The following is a 21808-nucleotide window of genomic DNA, read 5'->3' as shown; positions in this document are numbered from 1 at the left end:
GGGCTGAGTAGGGCTTATGGGTGTCAATGTTGGCATTAGGGTTTTCCCCATAGAAATTAATGGACGGTCCCCACAAAGATATCAGTATGGGTCTGTGTGTGTGTGTGTGTGTGTTTGCATGGTGTTTCAGGAGCTGCTTGATAACCTCCCTGCTGCTCCACAGTGGCTGAATTGTGCTCCCTGTCGGCTCGTGTACCTGTATGATTAACAGTCTGTAAGAAACAGCAGAAAGGCTCACTAGTGATTTCATGTATCACAGCACTGCTTACAGTTACAGGCTTCTGGGAGAATGAACCCCAAGTATCCAGATTTCTGTGGCACTGGAAGGTCTGTAATGGTGCTGTGTAGTCTATAATATAACTTGGAGGTCTGTAAAAGCAATGTGTGGGGCCTGGAATGTGCTGGAAGGTCTATAATAGTACTGGGAGGACTGTAATGGCGATGGCAGGTCTGTAATGATGCTGGGAGGGCTGAAATGGTGATGGCAGGTCTGTAATGATGCTGGGAGGGCTGTAATTGTGATGGCAGGTCTGTATTGATGCTGGGAGGGCTGTAATTGTGATGGCAGGTCTGTAATAATGTTGGGAGGGCTGTAATGGTGATGGCAGGTCTGTAATGATGCTGGGAGGGCTGTAATGGTGATGGCAGGTCTGTAATGATGCTGGGAGGGCTGTAATGGTGATGGCAGGTCTGTAATGATGTTGGGAGGGCTGTAATGGTGATGGCAGGTCTGTAATGATGCTGGGAGGTCTGTAATGATGCTGGGAGGGCTGTAATGGTGATGGCAGGTCTGTATTGATGCTGGGAGGACTAATGGTGATGGCAGGTCTGTATTGATGCTGGAAGGGCTGTAATGGTGATGGCAGGTCTGTAATGATGCTGGGAGGGCTGTAATTGTGATGGCAGGTCTGTAATGATGCTGGGAGGGCTGTAATTGTGATGGCAGGTCTGTAATGATGCTGGGAGGGCTGTAATTGTGATGGCAGGTCTGTAATGATGCTGGGAGGGCTGTAATAGCGATGGCAGGTCTGTAATGGCACTGACCACCTATAGGAAGACCAACTGCCCTCTGTGATAGTCAACAGTGTGCATGTGTGTCATACATGGGTGTTTATAACATGGGTGTGTGTTCCTGAAGCATGTGCACAGATGTATGGGTGTGTGAATCTTATCAAGGTCTGTCTGTGTGTCCATGAGTTTCTGTGTCTGTGTGCTTTAGCTTGCGTCTGCCCTGCATTCTGTCTCTGTCTTCACAGCAGAGCTCTGCGCCTCCAGACTCCGTTTCCCGCCCATCTGCCCCCCCCCCCCCAGCCCGCCATCTCCTCCCTCAGCCGCACGGGACCAGCGTGAGCCGTTTGGAGATGCAGGACATGTTGTGCAGAACGATGCCCAGCAGGAAGAGCAGCACGCAGGCCACCAGCAGCACAGTGCAAACCCCGGGGCACGCCGGCCCCTTCCTGGCCGCGCTACGGCGCTCCGCCACGCCCCCCTCGGTCTCGGGCATCGCCACCGTGGCCATGCCCTTCTGCCGGGTGCCCAGAGGCATGGGTGGCTCATCAGTGCCTCCCAGGGGTGGCCCGGGCAGCGATGCGAAGATGGCACCGCGCTCGGGGACCCGCGGGAAGGCCGCGGCGGCGATGGCGGAGGGATCGTCCGGGAGGCAGGACACGGGGAGGCCGGCGGGTAGGCGTGTGACGGCGCGGCACCAGGGGCATCGCAGCTCCCGCTGGCCACTCCGCATGTGGGTCAGGCACGCCGAGCAGCACGTGTGCCGGCAGTCCAGCAGTTTGGGCCGGCGCCGAGGGCTGTAGCGGTTGAAGCAGATCTGGCACTCCGAGATGGAGTCCTGCTGCAGCGGCTCCATCTCCCCTTGGGCGGGGAAACCAGCGGGAGTCACCGGCGGGTCCGAGTTCAGAAGGTGTCTGGGAGGGAATCCGCGGGGGGGGGGGGGGATCCCCAGCTCGCTTTTCACCGTGAGTCACATCCCCTGTGACCTGCGAGACAGGGAGAGGTTAGTGACAAGCTGGCAGTGAGATGCCTCAGAGCAAGGGCATAGCAGAAAGATGGGGTGGGGGGGGGATTTAAATACGATGGTTCGTATATTATGATATTTCGACTTTACGATGGCTAACTGTTTTTCACTTTCAGTCTATTATTCAATACGCAGCCCCTAAAGAGACACAGGTCATTTATATATTTTTTTACCGTATCTGGTGCGCACCAGATACTAACCGATTAACTGAGATACTAACAGATAAATAACTGATACTACTGATTACTTAGTATCTAGTGTGCACCATATACTGTAATTTTTTTTTTTAATCACCTACGTCCCATTAGGGCACTAGTGGGCAATCTTACCCGCAAAGGGCCGCTGTGTATGCAGGTTTTCGCTGCAACTCCCTAATTAGATTTATTAATTAGAGGACTGATTGGCTGAAGAGTCCTCACACCTGGGTTTGAACAGCTGACCTACAGGTTATCCCAAAAACCTGCAAACACACTGGCCCTTTGCGGATAAGATTGCCCACCCCTGCTTTAGGGGCTCTGTAATTCAATAAATTACAGGAGATATTCAACACTTTATTATAAAATAGGCTGTGTGTTAATGATATTGCCTGGCTGTAGGCTAATTTAAGTGTTCTAAGGATATTTAAGGTAGGCTAGGCTACGATGTTTGTTAGGTTATGTGTACTGTTATAAAATGCATTTTCCCTGGTGGTCTAGTGGTTAGGATTTGGTGCTCTCACTCCCACGGCCTGGGTTCGATTCCCGGACAGGGAACATTATTGGGGGCAGCATATAGCTCAGTGGGCCAAGCCTGTGTGTTACCGGTTCAAACCCAACCTCAACACATCTGCAACTCCTTGAGCAAGACCCTTAACCCCCAGCTCCTTGGGTGCTACTACAGGTGGCTGCCATTCACAGATAATTTACTCTACAAAGAGCAAGCTGAGGCAGGCGTAAAAACAATTTCCCCGTGGGGACAATAAAGTAACAATTATTATTATTTATTGGAACGTAACCCTATCGCAACCTGAGGAGAGGTTGTATTTTGAATACAAATATAAATTTTTTTCTTGGGGGTGGGGGGGGGGGCAACTAAAGCCATATTGGGGATACATGTCCCCAGTCCCCCCAAGAATAGATATTTGCATTTAAAACACACCCTCTCCCCAGGTTATGATGGGGTTACGTTCCAATAAACCTATCCTAAGGCGATAATATCGTGATGCAAGAATTCCTCTGCCGCTGCCACAGAGGACATCGGTGATGGACGGGGATCACAGCCGAGGAAGAAGATGAAGGAGAAGAAATGGAGAAGGCCAAAGACACCTGGCATAACAGAGAGAGCTCAGGACAATTAACCCATTCACCTGCACGCCAGACTCGATTTGGATGATTTGTGTTATTTCTCCTGAGCTAACTGCTAACACAGGCAACAGACAGGATAAAAGAAAGCACAAACCTGCATTTTCAATAGTGTTATAAACACTGGCTGTATCCTTGAGAGAGGAGGGTCTACATGGCACTGTTCAGGCAAGGCCAGCTGTTCCTTTGTTGGTTCATTTTTTTCCTGCCTTGGATGATGGTGTCTAATTTGCACAATGAAGCCCATCCTCTCATCTGAGAGCTAGTAAGGCTGAAAAGCACCTTCGGGAACTGACGCATCTGTCCAAGACGATATCTGCATTTTACAGAAAGAGCTGGAAGATTGGCAGTGCAAACCCGCCTCACACAATAGAGTGGAGAACAAAGAGCCTCGGCAAACTGTCAAGAAATTTGTCGGAAAATGCCTGGTTAGCGGGCTGTCAAAAGAAGGCGTGCAGAGAACTATTCATTGTCAGTCAAATGTCATGTTGCAGTCAACATACAGCCACCATGTCTGGGGAGGAGCCTCACTGTTTGGGGGCGGGGTCTCGTGATGTGGAGGCGGGGCCTCATTGGACAGGGGCGGAGCCTCTGTGTGTCTATGGCAGTAACTGAATCAGCTTTGACTCCATGGTAATCAGCAAATCTGCAGCAGATAAAGAGTAAGGCCACATTATGTAGCCGTTACAGCTAACTACAGTAAGTCCATGGCAGTTACCTTAGTAATACTGTGTTAATCCTCCCTGAGCTGTAGTACGCTGTTAATACATGTGGTGCTGTGCTAACACACCCTGCTAGCTACATATCAATGCTGCCAACAGAGTGTGTAGCCGTCCTCACTGGAACAGCCAGCACAGTGCTTGAGGATCTGAAGCCAGCACTGCGTGAAGCTGGCCCAGGAAACTGAAGCATGGGCCAACTCTCACTACCACGAAGGTAAATAACCCTTCTAATGAATAACAGAGCAGCAGTGATACTGGAGAGGAATGCAGACTCCCTTCTGATGTAAACATTTACTTTCAAACAGCCGGGGGGGGGGGGGGGGTTTGTGTGGTTGCTGGGGCCCTACTCAAAAAGTCACTCCAGGCCCCTCTGCCCCCCCCCCCCTACTGTAGTGACTGTTTGTGGTCAGCAGGGGCCCCCAAACTGCAAGGGCCCCATACAAATGCATGGTCTGAGTGGTAGAGAACACCTCCACTGCAAACAGCATGCTGTATTGAGAGCGTTTCTCCGTCTCGGTGACTGAGTGAAGATTTTCCAGACACTCCATGTCACAAAAGACACGAAAACAGACGTATCTGTGATCTACACACCTGAGTCTGGCAACACCAGGCGACCTAGCTGCTCACAGAATCATATATACCATCATCACCTGCTCGTAGACCTTGTGTCCTGCGGGCACAGGGTTTCTGAGGCTGGGGGGTAATCTCGAGGGGATCACAAGCAGGCCTGAGCAAAGATTCCACCAGAAAAAGCAGCCAGACATTCAAAATAATTCTTTAAAATGAATGAATAAGAGATTTTAGATCCTTTCAAATACCAGAACAATGACAGGCACAGTGCATTTCTCACAGAGAAATGAAAAAACAGATGTTAGCACCAACCTGAGCAGTATGACTTCAAAGACGGTTTAAACACAATGAGTGTTTAGAAGCACATTTCAAAGAAGCACATTTCAAAGACACAGTGCAAAAAACAGACATTATTTCATCACGAAAACACCACTTTTGAGATGGAACCTTAATTTTACACTCCTACTGATAAAAATGATTATTAAAGATCTGTCGCTCTTTAATCCAGTTCCCTAACCATATAATTAACATGGAAATTACATTTTTGATTGAAAGGGTCCCTCCTTGGTTTGAAACTCAATCCTAATTTTCAGGCTCCTGCAACTCCTGATTAAAAATCCATTTGTTGTTTTGCTTAAAATGAGACATTAAAAATCATTAAGATGCAACGATGATAAAAGGGGAAGATGGAAGCTGGCTTGTGTGGAAAAAACTGAGACTGTTTCCTGTAATGGTCAAATTGCCCTCTCTCTCTTTTCCCTGCACTTCTGCAAACTGCATAAGTAAAGTTAGTGTCAGGGCTGCCAGCCAACCAACCAGCAAGTTATCACTGTAAGCCCCACATCAGTAGTCGCTTCTGGTCGAGCAAAAAGTACCTATTCTGGAGTAGGGACTAAAATAAGGCTCAGGAACTACAATGGCAACGAGTTCCTGTGGTGCGAATGAAACAGAAGTTCCTGGTTCCTGAAAAAGGTCCTGGATTCTGAAAAAAGAAGTTCCTGTGGTGACAAAGTGCCTGTTGTTATTGAGCTCATGTTCATTGCCAGTCTCTCAGATCGGTCCACAGTGGTGTCTAACTGGTCATTTAAGGTGTTAAAGATTTCTACTTGTTATGTTGTCGTTAGATCTCTGTTAGGTGTTTCTGGGTAATTACACAACTTCAGCTGACTTTAGGAACCATGGTTGTGGATGAGCTTCACCTCAGTCTGGAGCAGAGCGGTGTTACCCACAGTGACGTGCTGGTCCATGGGAGGTTAAGCAGGCCCCTTTCACTGCAGCTGACTGGAGCAGCCTATCCAATTTAAACCCTCCCTGGATAGAGTGACACTCCACCGTCAGAGATCCCCATCACATTCAGGGAGGGCCAAAGCTCAGATCTGATCCCTGATTGGAGGAGGTGGGTTCCTCCTCCCTATTTCAGAACTCATCAGTGCTAGAGCCAAAGATTGCATTTTCGGGTAGTGGAGACCATCAGAGCCAGGCTCCTCGAAGCCCCTGTGACATTAAATACTGTACCGCGGTAAAAGGAGGCTGCCATGCACGCTGAAAGCTGGGGCATGAAATACGCAGGACCACCTAAAATTTGATGGAAGATGCAGTAAAATCCCCGGGAAACAAACAGCTTGGACAAGAACCAGTTCCTCTTGCCGGAGTTTTTCCCGCTTTGACATCCGTATTGAACAGCCAATCTCCTTCATGCGCAGATATGAAAACACATCTGAGGAGTGACTGCAAGACCAAGTTAAGACCGACGGCAAACAAATCAGTTACTACGTTACTGAAGACCTCTGCTTACAGCCTGAAAGAGGCTGTATAGACTACGTTTGAAGATGAAACGGACTGATAAAAAAAAAAAATCAATAAAACGGATCATTAGTGCGTTTCAGCCATTTAAAAATGAAAATAATTAGTTAAGAATAAAGTTAAGAATAACATGAACTGAACTGCATGTTAGTCTTTGATGTATAACACAGGGTAACAGAAAAGGTAGAAGAAGCGAGTTAAATTCCACCGCGCAAAGAAATTATACAGGATGCGGGTGACGTCATCCTAGCAAGTGGGGCGCTGGGTGCCTCATTCCTTGTGCTAATTTTACACAAAGGGTCTCCTGGGTAGCCCTCTTGTTTTTACACATTCACTTTAAATGACAGCGAGAGGCACACGTGACCAATGCTGCTATGAGTAGGTAATGGCCCCCTAGGGGAGGGTCAGGCTCACTGCGCAGCTCTCTCTAGCCGGTCAAAAATAATTAATTACGTAATTACACCTGCCATTGAGTGGTAAGTGGAACGGGCCCCTGGGATGTCTCATAATTTTTACAAATACGCTGAGCCACATCAAGGTGCCCGAGACGGTTTTAATAATGTTTTAGGGTGTAGCCTAGATTAGCACGTGAAAGTCATCAAATCAGTCCAAAACTAAGCTTTGACACCACACTGGAGTTCTGTAATAATCAAAAGAACACCAGCCCATCAACTAGGCTATCTGCGACCAGGATGTGCGTCAACCACAAAATCCCAACTAATTTTAATTTCAGAATATTCTACCAAAATGAGTAACGGAAACTGAGGACATTCTAATCGAATCTGAGTCAAAATCAATTTCCGCATCTGCCTGTAACCTGGACCGTTATATTATACGGCCACTAAATCACTGTATCCACGAGTCAATTAAAAGACCCATATAACTTTTCTGGACGTACCTGACTTTGACACGTCGGGTGGTGTATGCGTCTTTGACAAATGTGTCGGCACGAAAATCAGGCGGGAGTTAATAAATCAATGACATCCACCATCAATAGGACATTCAGCCCTTCTCCTGGTGCCTTTCTCTGGCCAAACTAGCACACCTCTGCTCATGTCACACATTGACAATTAACCTCAGGTTAAGCAGTCACTTGCACATCTCAGAGACATTGGCCAGAAATATATTTACTGGTGGAACTGTGGAAACACAGACAAAACAGTATGGACTAAAAGAAATGTATATACAATGTATATATTTTAATAATTGCTTTTCTAAACCACTTTTGTTATCGTCTTTCTCTGCGCACCACAGCGAATACCAGTCCGAGAAACCTGTTCCAAGCAATAACATTAGAGTGGATAAAATATGTATATATATGTGCACTGGGAAAAAAAATATGTGCGCAAATATTCAAAATGTAGGAAATATCATCACACCATAATAAATACTGAGTGTAAGTCCGGCAGATGCTCCGGGAAAGGCATTTTACCCAGACTGCTCCAGTGCAAAGGCACATAATGCCACACAACAGATTGAGAATGATGACTCTCTGTGGATTACAGTAACCTGTCTGTCTAATTAACGACAGCAGCTGTCAAGCAGACGTTCTGGTCGGGGCTACATCCCAGTCCTGCCAACTGGCTGCGCTTCATGTCCCAAAGCCAGATGTGGAAGATAAACAGGGACAACTCATCCCGAGGCACCGTGAGACCCGACGGTACCTCCTGGCCAGGGAGGTGGACGCTGCGGGCATTCAAGCCTACCGGACTCCTGCTCAGTCTCACCTGCGGTCAGGTGAAAGGTGGCCCGCTTTGGGGTCAGGTATGACCCCACACGGGGAAATACACAGCGGCTGACTTAATCCACATGATCTCTTCCTCAGCGTCCCATCATCCTCGAACCCGTTCAGTGCAGATCGCCAGGGCATATATAGGATACATATATACTGTACAAGCGGAATTCACTTGCATGTGATACTAGAGCATCTGCTTTGTTCTAGAGAGGAGTTGATTGTGCAGGAGGCGGTCTGGCAACAAAAAAAAGCAGCCCGGAAATTTGCGGGATACGACAGTCCTGGTACTTTTGACTTCACGACAACATCGACACAAACTACACCATAGAGTGAAAAATGGGTAACAAATTCTGCCTGTGTGTTTAAATAACGGGCTCCCGTTCACCACCTGAAAGCTAAATTTACCGGCCATAGAAAAACATAAATTTCCTGATTATTTAACACCAGACACAAAGTGAAGCAGAGGACTCCACGTTCCGGTGACCCATATTTCTAGCCGCCCCCCCCCCCCCCCGACACACACACACTCACACACACACACCCCACCCTGAGCCTTGGACTCTGAACCCCTACAGGACCGGTACCTGCACAGTCCCTGACCGACCATATGCACCTCTCAGGGCGTATCATTCCCCGCCCAGGTCTCCGTAGTGTCACCCTTTCCTGGGACGCAGCTGGGGTCGTGTCGGGACAGCGTCTGTCCTTTGTCACAAAAAGGGGCACCGATCATTAACCAGAGTAACCGTGTACTGCTGTTCAGGCAGTTTTGGGATGTTGAAAGATAACGCGGGACCATGAAGCAGAAGCAGCATCAGCACATCCATACGCGGGATTATCGTTTTGATCCACATTTGTAAAGACGCAGCCGAAAGAAAGCGGTACTCTGCCCTACTCCCGACAGAAACGGGCAAAGGAAAAGAAGTCAAATTACATACCTACCAACAGATGGTATTGTCTTTCAGCGCCGTGTCTGTGAGAGCGTTTAACAAAGGCTGTGGAGAGTGCGGGACCGTGGGTCTTCACGCTTCGCAGGCTCGGACGATGAGGGAAACGCGGGGTCTGATCCCCCCTCCTGGAATGCTGGCTTTGTTCTGGCCGCAGTCTGTCACACACAAAGGGATGCTGGCACGCCGCCGAGAGGAAGCACGCCGTCATTACGGGAGAGATCACACTGCGCCCCAGTCCCGTAATGTGAAATACCAACTATTCAAAACCATCGCGTATTTTATATTAATTTAAAATGCGAATCGTGGCTTTATAACACAAATGCGTCTATTACCTACTCTGAGGAGATCAAGTCTATATATCCGAATCCACGGCAGTGTGGCAAAATGTGCTTATTAATTTACTTCCCTTAATATTAATATCAGATCGGGATAAGCTATCAGCGTACGAGCATAAAACGTTTTGTGGTACAACTGCCTGGCATTGGGGAAAAAACAGGAAACATCTGTCCGATAAAGTACGGTATTTATACAATAAATCAGAAAACAATTTGAATACGTATATAGGACCTTACAGCGGCTTGTATTTCACTGCCACACTGGTACTGATAGGGTATAATGTAATTTATAAGCGGCAGTGATGTGGACGACGGCCAACAAGTTTGAAAGTTGGAAACCAAACGGATTGACCTTTTAAATCCTCCATAGTAATACATCGGGTACCCGCACTGCCCCCACCCCCCAAAATAGTGTAGTATTGTAATGTGCCACCACCTTCTTAAGGTCCGGTTATATAGTCATCTAAAGTTCCACAAGCCTACACAACAAACGGGATATGGTAACAACAAACCTTTATTTGAACAAAAGATTAAATGAATTCATAAAACCACTGGATCCCCACAGGACGAATGATATGGGGTCTTTAATTTAGAACCTACCGCGTGTTTAAACCAACTACAGCTTATTCTAATCAGTGGTCACAAAAAGCTGCACTCCCCCCCCTGGGTCGAAGGAAGGCATTTAAAAAAAATGCACACTTGGAAAATATATCTAAATCACTATGTGCATACACAAGGCTAACCGCATTGCAATGTATAACCATAGCAAACCAACAAAGGCAGATGTGATTCAAATCATCAATAGGCCTACTTTTTCAAATCATTCCCAAAATCAACCCACCCGTTGTCACTGGATAACGGTAACGCCATTATACCGCAACAAATTCATTTAGAATCACTGATACATGCACACAATATATAACCGCGATTTAAAAAAAAAATTGAACTTCCCTCCGCCGAGACCGCCCCCCAAAATAATAATAATCAGCCGACACGTCCATCTCCGTTCCTTCCCAAGTTGACGTCTTCACCCTCGAGCTGATCCCTGCATGCATCAAACCATTTACTTTAGGTCCAGGCCCCCCTCTTTCCCTACCACCGTGCAGGGTTGTTCTCAACAGGTGTCCCGTGTTACTCGCCCAGCGTGGTTTATTTCCCGCTAATAAACGGCGAGCGTTCTAACGCTGAATAAACACCATAGAACCGCGTGATGAAGCACCAACGCAGAGAAGCTGTACCGTGCGCGCTGAGACGCCCCTGGTCCTTTGCATATTCTACACTGACCCGCACCACTCCAGTCTCTCTCACCGGATATTGACTGTGATAGGACTGCAGTTTAAACGCTGATCATCGATTAGTTGGCAGATTTACGAAGGTGCGAGACTTAAGTTCGACTTCAGCTCACACACACCTTAAAATCATTTTGCAGAGCATGAATAAACAGCCCATAAAACCAGATTTTTATTAATAGCTTAGATGTCACATATATAGCAACATCCGTTAACAGCAAAACATGAGTAGATTCATTTTCAGATGTTACCGTTTTGCTACTTGTAGTCCTGATGCTTAGAAAACTAGCCTACCGCCATTTCAATTTCAAACCTTCAGAAATAAGCCCTCGTTCATGCATTTAATTCCCTTTTTCAAACGTGATTTATCCATATTTCAACATGATGAATTTCACAATAGCGAGCTTCCAGCCCTATTACTGCGAATGCAGCCGTACCTGATAAAATGCGCAGCTCGATTCGCTCTTATTAGAATTTGCCCAGGAACACTGGCACCCTAAAGGGCTAAACCCGTACTGAAAATAGCCTAGACGGGTCTATGACCAATCTGATTCACCCAACCAGGATATTCAAAGTTGTCTTCTGCTTGCGGTAAGTTTAAATAAACACGAATCCAGTAGTTCATGGGCTGAGCCCCGTTACTGGCCATAACTTCATAGTTCTGCGAGCGCATCTCGCCAGACACTCCGACATCTTGGCTAATAAAGCTCACACGCAACGATATTGGCTTACGAACTTACTCAGGGCTCAGATTTAATATCCAGCATTTCAGTATTTTTGCCTTTAGTTTCTAAATAATATTAAAATGCAACCCCTACGCCAAAGTTTAACAACGGATTACATAGAACCTGAGCTACTGGCAAAACCTAAGAATTAAAATCGCACATTATTAATAGGGTGGAGTCCAGTAACATTGTGAGGAAGTGTAACGGGTTCTTTTAGTTTGACAGTAACAGCTCGCTTCAAATTTCAGGTGTTAAAGTTTGACCTCATACCCCCTCCTGTCCAATGGCCGTAGTATGAGTTTTAAGCACATCATTTGGTCACAGCCTTAAATGAGTACCTGAAAGTATGACACCTTTATGTAGAGAACCACCATTTCATTAGAGAGCATTAGGGATCAGGTCAAAAGCCAGTCACTGTCTGTTCTAGATATATTAGCTGTAGTACTCATACAAGACAGAACCTCAAATGAAGACCACCTAGTTTGTCATATTTACTATTTATTAAACGTTCAAAAAGTCATTTAAAACCAGTTCTCCATTTGTACATTTCTGGAAGGCCAATGTTCTATACCAGCTCCTAAAAAGAAAAGGGGGGGAGAAATCAGAACAAAAATGACTTAAATCTCAATACCACGAGATGAGATTTCAGCAAGAAAACCTGCCTCCAGTTTAACATTCAGCAAGTCCATCCTTCCCAGGCATTTGAAAACTAGACCACATTCAGGTTCTGTAGATAAACGACGGCCCCGGTTTTCGGCCCATTATCGGAGGCCGACGACTGAAGGTCAGCATCAGCATAAACTAATTTCCCACCTTGCAGCTCCTGCTTCCAGCCCCTCAGCCTGATCCAAAACCCTTTCCCTAGATGCAGTTGGGGCTTCTGCTGCTCTGTGTGGCTTCTCTGTAATGGGATTCAAGCAAGCAGATCTTACATACATGTAGGTGACATATGCAGAACAGCCCTAATTTATACACTAAAATGAGCACTTCCCCAGTTACCAGGTTCCAATTCATTTTACCCATTCAGTATTATTTTGCCCTAATATACATTAATATTTCAAGATCCTTTCAAAATTGCATTTGGGTACCTTGTACTTTTCAATTTGTGTGCACTGCATTTACTTGCATGCACTATGCATAATGTCTTTGAACTTTGTTCTGCACTGTATGTCTGGCAGTGCTCTACATGCAGTGCTTTATTTCCCCCTGGGATCAATAAAGTTCATCTAATCTTGCAGATGGACACAAGCAGACCCGTCAGACTCAAACGGCTTTTGACTTATCCCCTGAAATTTCTCACTTGCCTTCCCCGTCGTCCACGAGACACGATGCAGCATTCCCGGGCGCCAGGAATCGGCCAGCCGCAGCAGTGCACGTGTCTGAACTCGGACAGCCAGCTCGCGGCGGGAACGTAAGGAGGCAGCGAGTCTGACGACGTCGAGAACCGCTGGCGCTCTTCCGTCACAGCGACCACCAGGGATACGTCTTCACCCGGCTTCGAGCAAACCGCACAAGCTTCAGCATCGGCGGACCCATTCTCACCGGACGCAAGCCCGTGGCGCGCCAGCCATTGCGGCGAGGGAACCAGCGACGGTAGGGACCCGACGGACCACACAGACTGCTCTGCCATTTCCCGCCATGCCGCCACAAACTGCCCATCAAAGGGCAGCCTGACTATCTTAAACATCTCGTCTTCAGCATCGCTTGCCTGCTCTTCCTCTTCCTCCTTCTCCCATACAGATGACTTGACATGTACCGGGCTCAGATCTGGTGCTGATGCACCCTTCCGCTCGTGATCCTCCAAGCTGGATGACTGGGACTCCTCCTGCGCCAAGACACCTGGAACTTGTCGCCCTCCCACATCTGCATCTGTACAGTGGCTACTGCTATGCAGTGGGGGTCTGTATGCAAAGGCAGCGCCATCTGCTGGCCCACAGTCACCCTGCGCAGAATGTGCGCTGGCGGATCCCGTCAGAGCAGACATCCCTGCCAAAGGCACGTGCAGGCAAACACCCTTTGGCAGAATTTCTCCACAAGCCCTTCTGATATCCTCCTGGGTGACATAGCCCTCATTCCCCAGACATGCCTGGTTGTCTGGCTGCAAGTAGACACTGGTCTGGGGGCTGGAGCCTGGGGAAGTCAGAGGGGACCCCGAGGCTGCACAATCAGTCCCCCTCCCCGACTCGGACTTCATGTCGGAGTTGGTGACATGCTTAACGGCGGCTGGTGGCTCTGTCTGCACCCCCGAGCTGACCACCTGCGTCGAGCCAGGATTTGGCGGTCTGAACCTCTGGGGATAAAGATTCATGAGGGAAGGGTCCACCACCTGCCTGAAGTCTGTCAAAGGGAACTGGGAAGACTGCAGGACATACCCAGGAACGTCCATGTAAGGGTTTGGCAACATGGCCATGCCTAAACCTTGGAAAGACAATGAACAGGAAAGCATGTAAATGCCACGAAGAATCTAGTCCACGCAGCACAAACTAACGGAACACACGCGGCAGAAGGAACAGGACCGGCGGCCTGCAGCATGCGGCTCCAACTCCGATCCTGGAGAGCTACTATCCAGAAGGTTTTCCATTACACCCGGTTTCTCATAAGCCGCACCTGTTCCTGGTATTTACCAGAGAAAAGATGTGGCTCATCAGAAGCCAGTGGCCTGTACTACAAAGCAGGGATACTGGCTTATCGGGGTAACTTGTTGGATTTAAGGTACCACAGTTTAAATTGACTTCATATTCATTCACTTACATTTTGCCCAGACTACCTTAAATCCGACAAGTTACCCCGATAAGCCAGTAACCCAGCTTCGTAGTACAGGCCCCAGGTAGGATAGAAAACCTACTGAATAGTAGTGGAGATCCCTGTCCCACAGCATTAATGTTAATGTAGGATCTTCCCCTGACCATATGTTCTGCTCAGAAAATTCCCCAAGATAGAACAGTACAAATTCTTAATGGCAAACTGAACTTTGTGTACAGAAATGAATCACATACTTCAGTTTCATTATCAAACAGCCCCATCCAAAAAGGTTACTTCAGTTAGCTGCCAAATGCCAGATCCAATTAACAGGGGCCCGTAGAAACGCAACAAAATACCGGGTTCGAACACCCTATAGTTTTTGTTACCGATCAGGCATGTAACCATAAAGTAAAGTTACTAGTTTGAACCCTCCTCGAAATTTGCTTCAGCCCTCAAGGTTTAATATCCAAGCTACGTCTGCGCACCTCTTACCACCTGTAAGCCTGAAGCATTTAAAATGAACTTACCCATGGTTGGGAGGCCAAAGTGAGGACTGCAGGGAATAGGAATCGGGACCGGGTACTGACAGGGGAGGTACGGTGGGGAGGGGTGCATGTAAAAGGGTACCACATGGCGCGTGCCGGCCAGGCCTTGGGGAGCATGCAGAGGTCTCGGGAAGAATGGACCTCCTGATCCCAGCGGTACGGTACCCAGAGTCGGCCGGGCGGCTGCCATGTCTGCTGGAGTTAGTCATGAGTTTTAAATAATGCTTTGCAAAATACAATAATACAACATGCACCTAGAGGGTGCAAACAGCACGCTAACCTTAAAGAGGGCATGGGAGAGTACAACTTAATGCAAATAAACGCTACGGAACAGCTACGACAAACGTTTGTATTATTGACATTCGGTCCCATATCAGCCTATAAATTATCCAAGTTTTCCCGTAATTCAAACACAACTCCGAGAGCACTAATAAAACCCAAACTACTCTTGGAAGCCATTTTCATAAGAAACGGGATTTCTCGCTCATCGCCGCCATCAAACGCGCTGTAAGGCACCGTGTCGTACTTGCGCGTGCGGTAGCGGTGCCTCCCTCCCTTGGATGAGGAACAGCTGCTGAAACCACGCTTAAATATACGCGGGTTTGGCGCGCCCTAGAGGCGGTCCGTGCACACTGCTTCGTCACGTCAAACGCGGTAAAAGCCGCCGAAATGAACACGAGGTTTCCGGTCTCCCACTTAATATATGCTATCGTGCAGTTTAAGACAATGCATGTTATTAAAGACACAGCAACTTAAATAAAAAAAGTCAAAAACAACCGATGGCGCAAAGTACCATTTTATGGATGCACGTGGTAGTGTTACATTTACCATACTATTTTACCTAACTGAGCGTTAAGGGTAATCAACTTAAAAATGTCAATCCTTTACATATCTTAAGCAAATCAGGGATGAGTTTTAAACAATTCAGCTGGAACGTATTTCAGTTTGGCTATTAAAATAACTGCGTCAAACAGGTGTTCCCCCCTACCAGATCCTCCCCCGCCCCTTTCGGTGAACTGCGAATACTTTTCTAACAATGGTTTTAATAAAAAAATGTTAATAAACAAGATGTGTAAAATGCGCAGTAATACAAGTGCAACACGGCAGTGAAATGTGATTTTCCTCCCTGCCAAAATACCCCGCCCCGCCTTATCTCTAAATTGGAAGGTCAGACTGACTTTAAATTTGTTCTGCTGTTACCTGTTGTCCTATTCGTAAACTAAAATGCTCGATAGTTTGGCTGCAACAAAGAGGATTATACGGAGGGGGAGATTTTTTCCCCACTGTTTTTAAATTTCAGATTTTTTAATTAGCATTTTATCATAAAGAATAACCTTACGCAATAATATCATCTAACACCTGTGTCCTCACCTCTAGTCTCGCCTGTGTCCTCATGCAATAGGAACCATGTATACGTTTCTGAAATTCCGCCAAGGATGATGTATTCTGTAGCCTTTGTTTTTTCTCCCTTCACGCTAACTGATATTATACATATTACCATTTTTTTTAATTGCTCAAGGATTGTTTTATACCATTAAACTCTTCCTGTTGTGATTGCCTTAAAAACGGAGGAGCCATTGTTACTCGTGTTTAGCACATGCAAAGGTTAATAAAACTTGTTTCGGTTAAAGCATGTGACTTATGTACAAAATGACGGTTGCAGCATTCCTGGCGTTTCTTCACAGTCTGAGCAACCTTTACAATTCATGTGGGTTGAAGGAGTCTGGCAGGCTATGGGGAATTGCTACAATATTGCAATGCATTACTGATAAGCTTATATTAAGATTCATTAATAATAATATAGTGAAACATTCTTTACAGCCCTTAAGTTGAGCACCTTTATCAATAGACTCCTCGCGCTTTTTCTTCTCATCCATTTTTTAATATATATTGGTGTTTTAGGAAAACAGTTGTTACATTTAGGCAGCAATCTGCCCTCATTTCCTATTATAATTTGTATTGCTTTGAATCTTTAATGTAAAAAGTGTTTACTATACTTCAATGGAAACACTCACCCTTCCTTTTAAATTCGCTGTGATCTTTGCAACAGATGGTTCCACCATGATTGTGTGCAGAATCCTCCTGTAGATAAGGACAATGTGTATCCAGCATGCATTGGGTTTCCTTTTAGTGTTTATTAGTTTTGTGTTGTTTGAATATTTGTCTATATCTATTTACTTTGAGAATAACTAATTTCACTTAGGCTATTGCCTTTAGTTTGATAATATGGCCTTAAATTGTTTTCTAGCTTGTCATTTTAGATACAAACTAAAGGTCTTAAAGGTTTTTTTTAAATTAATTGTACTTATTGAAGCTAATACACCATCTCAAAATGATTTGCCTATTGAATCGTGGAAAAATCCAATGTGGGAGCAGTGAAACGTGATTACAACCAGGGCATTAAGTGTCTACATTATATCCAATTTCAATGTTCACCTGACATCAGCAAGGTCTGGTGCATAATCTGAATGCATGTAGGTAGAGTACCGGAGAAGTTTTGGCATTTGACAACATATTCAAAGTTTTTAACATGCACAAACACTGGCATTTGGCAAGTATTGATTCAGACTGATAAATTAATATCATTTATAAACAACTTTAGCAAATTAGAACTACAGCCTGAAATCAGCATATAAATTTGGGACAATCAAGTCCTTCAGCAAAGCACATCATTGGTGTTTGTAGACATAATGACTCATTTGAACAATAACCCTACTTCTCCCTGTCAAGGTAAAGATTCACCACAGTCATACAGAGTTCCCAGCTCCAGACTGGTAAAAGGGACGAGAGAAGACTAGACCATTAAATATTAAATATCAATGATGTGCAGTTACACAAGTTTATAGAGGAGATTTAAAAATGAATAGCTGGACTGCAGTTCTGCAGAAGTGAAAATGTGCGAATCTAGTCCTTTGAAGTAGGTCCTGCTTTCATAGCACAGGGGGTCTAAAAGCCCCGCAGAAATGCTAATGAAACCATTAAAGAAATTTGTACAGTTTTGAAGTTTGGGGTCAAAACTGACACCAGGGCTGCAGTAAAGTACACTTACCATCTTGAACCATCTGATACTTTTAAAAGAAATTGAGATGTGAGCTTTTTGGGTATGTATACAGACCCACAGGTAGTTAGAAAGACACACTCATTCAAGCCTAATTGTTAAGTGCAATGCAGCTATTTTAATGAACACTATGCAGATACATGGATGTCAAGTTAACATTACACCACCACACCTGATACAAACGCATCATACAGACAGCAAGACACTGCAGCTCCAGGAACCAGCCAGTCAATCGATCCTTTAATCTAACTGTGCGTTCAGTGCCTTGGTCCTGCCCTATTCAAGCCAGGAGTTCCAGGGCTCTTGTCCTGCAAGCTCAGAACTGAGGGACTGCAAGAGTTGGCCTCTGGTCACTTTTCCACTGTCTGCATACGCATCAAATGGGGCTTCTGCCATGCAGTGAAGCACCACTTCTGCCATGCAGTGAAGCACCACTTCTGCCATGCAGTGAAGCACCACTTCTGCCATGCAGTGAAGCACCACTTCTGCCATGCAGTGAAGCACCACTTCTGCCATGCAGTGATTCTGTTGCATTGCATCGCTTCCTGGATTGAGTGATATCCTTGTGCATTGTAGTGAATCCCCCCCCCCTGCCAAATTAAAAAGCAATATTTCTGATCAGCATCTTGTACCTCTTCTCTTTGTGGACCCTGAATAGACCCAGAGGAATAAAAGGTTAATGTTCAAGCAAGACTATGGGTGTCCCATACTGTACTACAGTGTCATATTCTGCCACAACCAAGTGGTGTAGATGTATCAGATTTGCCACAGATATCCAACAGACATGAATGGCTCACCTTTACCCTTCTGGTGTGGTGGATTCTCATCGTCAGGCTCATCATAATCATTCCTATTGGCCCTTTGATGTTCAGTCTTGAAGGGCATTCTTCTTCGAGCAGGTCTCTCTGCGGAGTCACAGGAGCAAAGCCGAACACATACACAGCAGAACGCGTGTAGAGCTCTCACACGCGCACGCGCACACGCACACGCATACGCACGCACACACACACACTAGTAAAAAGCACCTTAAAATTTAACGTCAGGCCAACCAATTGAAATCACAGGAACATGAACGCTACCTTGTCCCCGTGAACAAAGCTTTGTGGACTTGGGCCTTTGTTTCAGAGCAGAATGCTCCTGGTCTAAGGGTGCGGAGTCCTCTCGCCGCCGTTTGTCTGGAAGAGGCAAAGAGCAGAGCAGAGACGTGGCAGGTGTGTTTACCTTCTGTAATGGATCAAAAAATAAAACAATTACTGCAATGGGTGGGACTACTGTATGGCCAGTTTGTTTTTTATTAGGCTAACTATTGATCCCAGAGAGAGACAGTACTTCTAGCTTAAGCTAGGAATACAGCACACAAAACAAACATTGTCAAAGTGACCAAGTGCAGATAGTACACAGTGTAACCAGGTACACTGGTCAATCGATTTTAAAAATCTAGCTAAATTAGCTATGGCACACACTTAAGAGCTGGTTGCATACATATCAGCAGCTGAAGTTCATACCTGGGCACAGGTAGGATTGGCCACATTTTGAGTCTTGATCCCGAGCCTTGGCCAAAGCCTTGTGCTCATCACAGCACTCTGGCTCCCGTACGTAAGCCTGGTCCTGGTGCTCAAGGTTGGTTTGCTCTTCATGTTCACAATATCCCTGCTTGTACTTCTGTTTGGAGGGCTGGCAAACTGGCGTATGCGAGTGCCTTTTCACATGGTGCTTGCCGACTGGAGCCTTCCATTGGCCAGCAGCACTCTTGGAAACATCCTCCTCTTCGATCTCCTCATCGGATAGCCCCCTCTCCAGATTGCTGCAGCTTCCAGGCCCAACAGAGGCTCTCCTCTGGGCCTCCTTTGACAGACGCATCCCACACACTGAGCACGTTCTCTTCGGGCAGACAGGACAGTGCTCCTGGAAGGAGTGGTCTGGAACATCACTGTCTGTAGCATGGAGATGGGTCTCTTGGACATCCTTAGACACCCTCCCGCTGCTGGTGTATCCCTGACTCGACACCAAGTCCAGGTCCTCCAGGTCAGTAGAGAACAGCTCATCCCTGGAGGAAAGCTCATCCAAGGAGGGGCTGAGGACACTCTGCCTCTCCTGGGCTGTTTGGGGGTAGTAACTGCAGTATAGAGCATTCCCAAAGGAGGACAGGTAGCTGGGGGCGGTCATGAGTGTTGGATCCATGCACCAGAAGGGACTCCCCTTCTGGAACACGCCAGCTGCTGCAACTTTATCGCAAGGCAGTCGCAAGATTCTACAGGGCAGATCTTCAAAGTCAAGGGTGGGCTTTTCAGAGAAATCCTTTCCTTCTACCTGGGGAATCCTCGTCTTCTGGCTACCTTTCTCTATGCTCTCTCGACTCACAGGCGACACAGCTGGGGGAGACCCCACTTGGGCGGGGTCAGCACCTTGAGCAGAGACGGTGTCTGGGGGCCCCGTATCGCTTGGTTGGCAGTCCGGTCGGGCCCGAGTCACTCCTGGCAACTGGGCTTCAGCTCCAAGTGCATCAGCCAGGTGGAGCTTCTCAGGCATGTAGTCCTGCTCTAACTCGTCATCATCATCCTCAGCAGTCTCCTCATGCACAGAGGAGCTGTCCAAGGGTGGAACCTCAGAGGCTAAAGGCCAACCGTCTGACTCAACATGGTCTTCATGGGAGCTCTGTCTCAGCTTAATGCCAGAGGTCGTGCTGATGGGCTCCACCAATGTTGCAGATATAGGGGAGACGCTCCTGGTGGGTCTCTGCCTTTGAGGCAGGGGCTCCAGCTCCGTGGTTAGCCCCTCCCCCTTGTCCCCACACCCAGGATGCACATACAATCCAGCCCCCGGGGACACCACACCGGAATCCAGCTCCTTCCTGGTCTCAGAGGCTACAGAGAAACTCCGGAACCTGCTGAAGCTCTCAATCAGCTCATTCACTAGGTCGCTGGGGTCAGTCTGGACCTCGGAGCAGGCGGTCTCTCGCCGCACACGGCTCTGATGGTGATGCTGGTGGCGGAATCGGACATCGTGGGTGGGGGGGAAAGGGGGGCTGAACATTCTCCTGCAGTCAGCAGGCTGCATCGGTGCATGTGGCATCATGTAGCCTGGATACTGCATGCAGGGATACAGAGCCCAGTATGGGCGCGCAAAAGGCATACCTGTAAGAGTTTAGGACCAAGAGGAGAGCATTCCTCATATTCAAAACCAGCCAACTTATTATGATAAATACCACTGAATTATGCTACACAAAAGCATAGTTTGTTTTTTTTTTGGGGGGGGGCGGTAATTGTTCAGACCTACCTGAACCAGGTAAGGCATAAGGACCAAACGGACTGTTCATTGGCCACTGACACATATAGTATGGATGAGATGGTGGCTGAACGTAGAAAAACGGTCTTGAGTGATTGCTTGCATGTGATTGTCCACTTCCCATTGAATGTGGAGCGTTTTCTGTGATTGGGAAAACGCATTAGACAAACGTTTTTGTCGTACAAAAAAAAAAAAAAAAAATGTACCAAGTATTACGGAATACGTTACCTTCCATATTTTCTCGTGTTTTCAGGACAAACAAAGTACGGGTACAACATACCCCGAATACACTATAAATGAACGCGAAAAGTGGGTATCAGGTCCACAACACAGTCAGTGGAGTCACTGTAACTAATCAAATAAAAAGAAAAAAATGCAGTACCTTCGGGAATAATTTAAAACTCAAAGAGCATTAAACATTTCGGTCACAAAAACGATGCAAAAGTACAAACCTCAGTGGTGAAGGTGAATACTTTCAGTGTTCCCGTAAACCAGTGCGCCTAACACAGAAACTTAATAAATATATATTTATGCGTATCCCGTCCATCCTCTGCTGCGCCGGATTTATAAACTACCCTCCAGTAATTGTCTAATTAGTCACCACTCAAACAGGTGTTTTGGGGAAATTCGCCTCTCGGAAAGAAAAAACAATGAAGCACGGCCAGCTGGGAGACGTCCAA

The 21808-nt window shown here is 46.7% G+C and overlaps 3 protein-coding genes across 11 annotated transcripts; all 3 read right to left on the bottom strand.

Annotated features, from left to right (window-relative positions):
* Nucleotides 1-1327: 1327 nt before the first annotated feature.
* LOC140588828 (E3 ubiquitin-protein ligase RNF152-like) lies at nucleotides 1328-11237 on the bottom strand. 2 transcript variants are annotated; one of them, XM_072711251.1, is made up of 3 exons: nucleotides 11211-11237; nucleotides 9142-9324; nucleotides 1328-1994 (listed from the first exon to the last, which is right to left on the bottom strand). In XM_072711251.1, the coding sequence occupies exon 3, from the start codon at nucleotides 1862-1864 to the stop codon at nucleotides 1328-1330; it is 537 nt and encodes a 178-aa protein (XP_072567352.1). In that variant the 5' UTR covers nucleotides 1865-1994; nucleotides 9142-9324; nucleotides 11211-11237. The 2 variants fall into 2 exon arrangements, 1 of the variants encoding a protein (XP_072567352.1); XR_011990033.1 differs by lacking the exon at nucleotides 11211-11237 and having other exon boundaries at nucleotides 1961-1994; nucleotides 9138-9288.
* A 742-nt stretch (nucleotides 11238-11979) lies between these two features.
* LOC111846196 (uncharacterized) lies at nucleotides 11980-15682 on the bottom strand. Of its 7 annotated transcripts, none has more exons than XM_023816164.2 (6): nucleotides 15579-15682; nucleotides 14768-14980; nucleotides 13871-13916; nucleotides 12803-13788; nucleotides 12312-12399; nucleotides 11980-12075 (listed from the first exon to the last, which is right to left on the bottom strand). In XM_023816164.2, exons 1-5 carry the CDS (start codon nucleotides 15614-15616, stop codon nucleotides 12360-12362), a joined length of 1323 nt encoding a protein of 440 aa, XP_023671932.2. In that variant the 5' UTR covers nucleotides 15617-15682; the 3' UTR covers nucleotides 11980-12075; nucleotides 12312-12359. The 7 variants fall into 7 exon arrangements, with proteins under 7 accessions (XP_023671932.2, XP_023671926.2, XP_023671929.2 ...); XM_023816158.2 differs by lacking the exon at nucleotides 15579-15682 and adding an exon at nucleotides 15066-15296 and having other exon boundaries at nucleotides 14768-14977; XM_023816161.2 differs by having other exon boundaries at nucleotides 12803-13916; nucleotides 15579-15681.
* Nucleotides 15683-17938: 2256 nt separating this feature from the next.
* Nucleotides 17939-21789, bottom strand: LOC111846211 (bucky ball-like). Of its 2 annotated transcripts, none has more exons than XM_023816212.2 (7): nucleotides 21581-21789; nucleotides 21357-21479; nucleotides 21120-21269; nucleotides 19349-20977; nucleotides 18923-19018; nucleotides 18641-18748; nucleotides 17939-18493 (listed from the first exon to the last, which is right to left on the bottom strand). In XM_023816212.2, exons 2-7 carry the CDS (start codon nucleotides 21361-21363, stop codon nucleotides 18462-18464), a joined length of 2022 nt encoding a protein of 673 aa, XP_023671980.1. In that variant the 5' UTR covers nucleotides 21364-21479; nucleotides 21581-21789; the 3' UTR covers nucleotides 17939-18461. The 2 variants fall into 2 exon arrangements, with proteins under 2 accessions (XP_023671980.1, XP_023671979.1); XM_023816211.2 differs by having other exon boundaries at nucleotides 21357-21418.
* Between the last annotated feature and the right edge of the window lie 19 nt (nucleotides 21790-21808).

This window comes from Paramormyrops kingsleyae, chromosome 4 (assembly GCF_048594095.1).
Source record: "Paramormyrops kingsleyae isolate MSU_618 chromosome 4, PKINGS_0.4, whole genome shotgun sequence".
NCBI classification, from domain to species: domain Eukaryota; kingdom Metazoa; phylum Chordata; class Actinopteri; order Osteoglossiformes; family Mormyridae; genus Paramormyrops; species Paramormyrops kingsleyae.
Note: the sequence above shows the minus strand (reverse complement) of the source record. Positions and strands in the feature narration are given on the sequence as shown.